Genomic DNA, 4,571 nt, shown 5'->3' with positions numbered 1-4,571 from the left:
GGGCTGCCCTCCATAGCGGGATTAATTCCTCCTCCCCACCTGCATAGAACACAATACACGCCCACGTGCTCACGCACACATGTGCGCACATGCATTTATCTCCATGTTCCGGCCTGCCGTTGCCCTGCCCCACCCACCAAGACCGACAGGGAAGAGGCAGGCTGTCCCTCCGCAGCCCGCCCCCTGAGGTGTGGGCGTGGGCTGGGGTTCCTGAGAGCCGGAGGCCCCAGATGCTCAGATCTAGAGCGTCCTGCTGAGCCTTGGGTGGCCCCCACCAGTCTGGCAGGCACTTGCTGGCCCCTCTGCTCATCACCACCGACCTTTGATACTCTGCGATGCCCACTCCCAATAACTCTGCCCCCCTGCCTGCTTTCTGGGTCAACGCCTCTGGAGGCAATGTGCTGAGTGCTGCTGATGCTACGATGCCTGTTGGATTCCTAGCCCTGAGGGTCGTGGTTGCCCTGGCCTATGGGCTTGTGGGGGCTGTCGGCTTGCTGGGAAATTTGGCCGTACTGTGGGTGCTGGGTAACTGTGCTCGGCGAGCCCCTTGCCCACCTTCTGACACTTTTGTCTTCAACCTGGCTCTGGCAGACCTGGGGCTGGCACTCACTCTCCCCTTCTGGGCAGCTGAGTCGGCACTGGACTTCCATTGGCCCTTCGGAGGTGTCCTCTGCAAGATGGTCCTGACAGCCACTGTCCTCAACATCTACGCCAGCATCTTCCTCATCACGGCGCTGAGTGTTGCCCGATACTGGTTGGTGGCTATGGCTGCGGGACCAGGAACCCACCTCTCGCTCTTCTGGGCCCGCGTGGCCACCCTGGCCATGTGGGTGGCGGCTGCCCTGGTGACGGTGCCCACGGCTGTCTTTGGGGCGGAGGGCGAGGTGTGCGGTGTGCGTCTGTGCCTGCTGCGCTTCCCCAGCAGGCACTGGCTGGGTGCCTACCAGCTGCAGAGGGTGGTGCTGGCCTTCCTGGTGCCGCTGGGCATCATCACCACGAGCTACCTGCTGCTGCTGGCCTTCCTGCGGCAGCGGCGGCGGCGGCGGCAGGACTGCAGGGTCGTGGCCCGCTCTGTCCGCATCCTTCTGGCCTCCTTCTTCCTCTGCTGGTTCCCCAACCATGTGGTCACTCTCTGGGGTGTCCTGGTGAAGTTTGACGTAGTGCCCTGGGACAGCACTTTCTACACCATCCACACCTACGTCTTCCCTGTCACCACCTGCCTGGCACACAGCAACAGCTGCCTCAACCCAGTGCTGTACTGTCTCCTAAGGCGGGAGCCCCGGCGGGCCCTGGCAGACACCTTCAGGGATCTGCGAGCAAGGCTGTGGCCCCAGGGCCAGGGCTGGGTGGAACAGTTGGCCCTAAAGAAGGTGGGCAGGCAGTGGGAAGAGAGCACCCCTCGAGAGAGAGGCCCTTCTACTATGCTGGCCAACCTGGACAAAGGGACCCCTGGGTGAAGGGTGCAAGCTAAACCCCCCTCCTCCTTCTGGGGGTCTGCCAGGTGCATGATCCACGCATCCTAGGGAGAGAGAGGCTGGCCTCTCTGCCATGCTGCAACACCCTCAGGGAGAGTCTGATCTTGGATCTCTAACTCTGGGTGTGGGGGACGGGGGAGGCTAGGGCCCAGGTCAAGGCTGGGTATGACAAAGCTCAAGTCGCCGTGTGGAAGTGGGAATGAAGAGGATTTGAGAATAAACCTCTGGATCATCCACAAATTGTCTTGACCTTTCATCCCAGTTCCACCTCTAGGTCAGTGTGGCCCGAAGGATTCTATGCCTCATTTCTGCCTCCTGTGAGGATTCCCAGGAAATTTTCCCTAAGGGTTCTACACTAATGGTGTAGTGGTCAACGCCTATCTCCCTATCCTCTCTACCCTTCCATCCTCCCCTCAACCAAGGTGTGCCCTTGTCCTTCTCTGGTGCTAGGGCCAATTATGCCCTCTTCCCCTGGCACCTCTGCCTTCTTACCATTTCAGCAGTGCTCACAGAAACTTGGGGCCTGCAGATGCCTCAGCTGCAAAAGCTGTAGTTGCCCTGCAGGGAGATGCCACATGTGGGGTCTTGCAGGATCCCTGGCTCCAGCCAAGCCCAGAGTGCAAACTCTTGCTGCTGGCTAGGATTGCCTGTAGGTCTCTCCTTAAATCAGGATTTGGAGGGAGAAGTGAAGTTATCTTGGACTTGGACAAGCCAAGGAGGTGGGTGGGGCATAGGGAGGTGAGAGATGCACAAAGGGGTTCGGAGAAGAGATTGAAGGCAGGGCCGGAGGAGTGGAAACCACAGCAAATGATGCTAGTCTTTCTCCTTCCCCAAATGTTTAGCTCAGAGCATCAACTCAGGTGCCAGAAACCTGGATTCACATCCTTAGCGCTGACACTCACCAGCTGAGGGACCTCAGTAAGTTACTTTGCTTCTTTGTTTCTGTTTCCGCAACTGTAAAGTGGGCTGTTGAGGATGTAACAGTGCATGAAATAGAGCTTTAGCTATTATTCTTACACCTCATGTAAATAGAGACAGAGGAAAAAGGAGGAAATAAGGGGGCAGCTGGGAGATGGGGACAGGGAGTCATAAAGGTCTTGTCTGGAATGTTTACGTGCTCTGGAGAGAAATGAAAGCTTAAAATAGAGAACTGGGTGAGGGGTTGGCCCCTCCAGCCCCTCTCGAAGGGGTTTACTCCAGGGCAGAGGGTTCCCCTTGGGTTTCTGCATCCATAGATACCCAGCAATGATAGCCATCAGAAGGGACTTTTGGGGGGGGCAGCCCCTGGAAAGGAGGGAGGTGACAGAGGGAAAGTGGGGTGGAGCTCCCACCTCCATGGCCTCCCAGGCCCACAAGCTCTGGCGTATTTTGTAACTCTGACTCTAGTCAGTCAAGATCCCAGAGCAACAGCTGCGCCCAGTGCCTCCTGAGTGTGTGTGGCCCCCGCTGGACGGGGCATACCCTGCACCAGCTCCATCCTAAAGAGCCACCTAATTCACAACATATTAAGCAATGTTAAAGAGATTTAATTAGCCTCTTGATGTTTCATTTCCTCTCTTTGATAATGTTTAAACTGGTTCCAAAACTCCAGGTCTGTTCCCAGCCAATTAAGGATGGAAAATCCTCCCTGACCCAAGTGCCCCTCTTCCCATCCCCTGCAGCTCCTCTGATGGCCCTGCTGGGCTCCGGATATTGGCTCCTCTGGGGACATTGCTGCTTTATGGGCTTTATGGGACCCAGAGGTAAATATTGACAAAGTTTAAAAAGGTCTAAGTCAGAGGTGAACGAACACATGCAGACCCACCCGTGGGGATGGGAGAGTTAGGAGAGGGAGCAGCAATGGAGGACAGCTGGGGCTGGGCAGGCTTCAGGCTCCAAGCCTGCTCCTCTCAAATGGAAAGGAGGCACTGCTGTGGCAAGAAGCTGGGCCCTGGCTCCCAGGAGTGCAAGCCAGACAGCTTTGAAACTGCCGACAGGAGGGACAGAGGGTGAGACTGAGTTTCCGAAAACAGGAGTAGGGAGGGGATGACGAACAGAATGGTAAAAGATGTTTGACAGGGACTATCTCTTAGCAACTGCCACGTCAGAGAAATGTGTGACATGTTTCAGGGCCAAGAATGAGGAAGAGGTTTTGCAGCAGCAGGGACAGCGCAGCTCTCCATGAGCTGTGGGCTTCTCCACAGCCACACTCTGGGCTCTGCGTGTCCAGGTTTCTGTTTTCCTCATGACCGGGATCCTTCACTGGATCTGGGAGGATGCTGGAGTAGCCTGCATTCTCTTTCTTGGTGGTCTCTGGACGCTAACCCCCACCCCCACCCCAGCACTGCCTTTACAGCTTTGGGTCCCAGCTGCTTCCAGCTGACACGGCAGGCAGCAGCTGAGCCACGTGTCGATGTGTTACAAACCCGGAGCTCTGGTGTTTTTCAGCAGAGTAGCCAAGAAAAGGAAGTGGAGGACTGCAGCTAGGAGGGCTGGCCCTTTCCTGGCTCACCTCTCTGGCCTGGCAACCCTCTGTATGCAGGCTTCCCTGTCTATAAAATGAGAATTCTTACCTCACAGATTCTGCAAGGGATGAGAAAGCACCTTGTCAAGCCCAGATGCTGGTGGATGAGAATTACAGGAGCGGAGGGTGCTGGCTGCTGCCCCAAGCCTGCCCTCCGCCCCATGTGATCTCAATTCCTCTTTCTAGCTGAGGTCTTGAGTCTCATTCTTCTTATCTTACCCCATAGGTTCCAATGGAGACATATGCACATATGCAGGCATTTATAGACTCTAGACTCTCTCACCCCCACACCTGCCACAGCCCCAGAGTAGGGTATTAACCGGAAACAGGAAGCAAAAAATCAACTGAAAACTAGAACTGAAACCTACCTAATCTCTCACTGCGTCTCAAAATGGCAAAGAGCAAATGAGCAGCTCCTATGAGGGGAACTGTCTTAAAGAAGTTACCCCAGGGCTCTGACACTGTGAGGAACAAGGGCAGAGTGAGGGCTGAATCTGAAAATGAATGACCCTAGGGAGAGGCTAACAGGATCTGTGCTGAAAGTGAGGGAAGAGGGCAAGAGACTGATGCAATTTCTGAGCATAGCATGCAAA

General features: G+C 55.7%; 1 protein-coding gene across 1 annotated transcript; it reads left to right on the top strand.

Annotated features, from left to right (window-relative positions):
- The first annotated feature begins 233 nt into the window (after window positions 1-233).
- On the top strand, window positions 234-1,715 carry RXFP4 (relaxin family peptide/INSL5 receptor 4). The gene has a single exon (XM_006214626.4). The coding sequence runs from the start codon at window positions 336-338 to the stop codon at window positions 1,455-1,457; it is 1,122 nt and encodes a 373-aa protein (XP_006214688.1). The 5' UTR covers window positions 234-335; the 3' UTR covers window positions 1,458-1,715.
- The last annotated feature ends 2,856 nt before the right edge of the window (window positions 1,716-4,571 follow it).

This window comes from Vicugna pacos, chromosome 21 (assembly GCF_048564905.1).
Source record: "Vicugna pacos chromosome 21, VicPac4, whole genome shotgun sequence".
In the NCBI taxonomy this organism is placed as follows: domain Eukaryota; kingdom Metazoa; phylum Chordata; class Mammalia; order Artiodactyla; family Camelidae; genus Vicugna; species Vicugna pacos.
The sequence above is the reverse complement of the archived record's forward strand: the minus strand, read 5'-3'. Positions and strand labels throughout refer to the sequence as shown.

Coding starts and splice junctions, on each gene's coding strand:
- RXFP4 (XM_006214626.4), top strand. CDS start 336: ATGCCCACTCCCAATAACTCTGCCCCCCTGCCTGCTTTCTGGGTCAAC.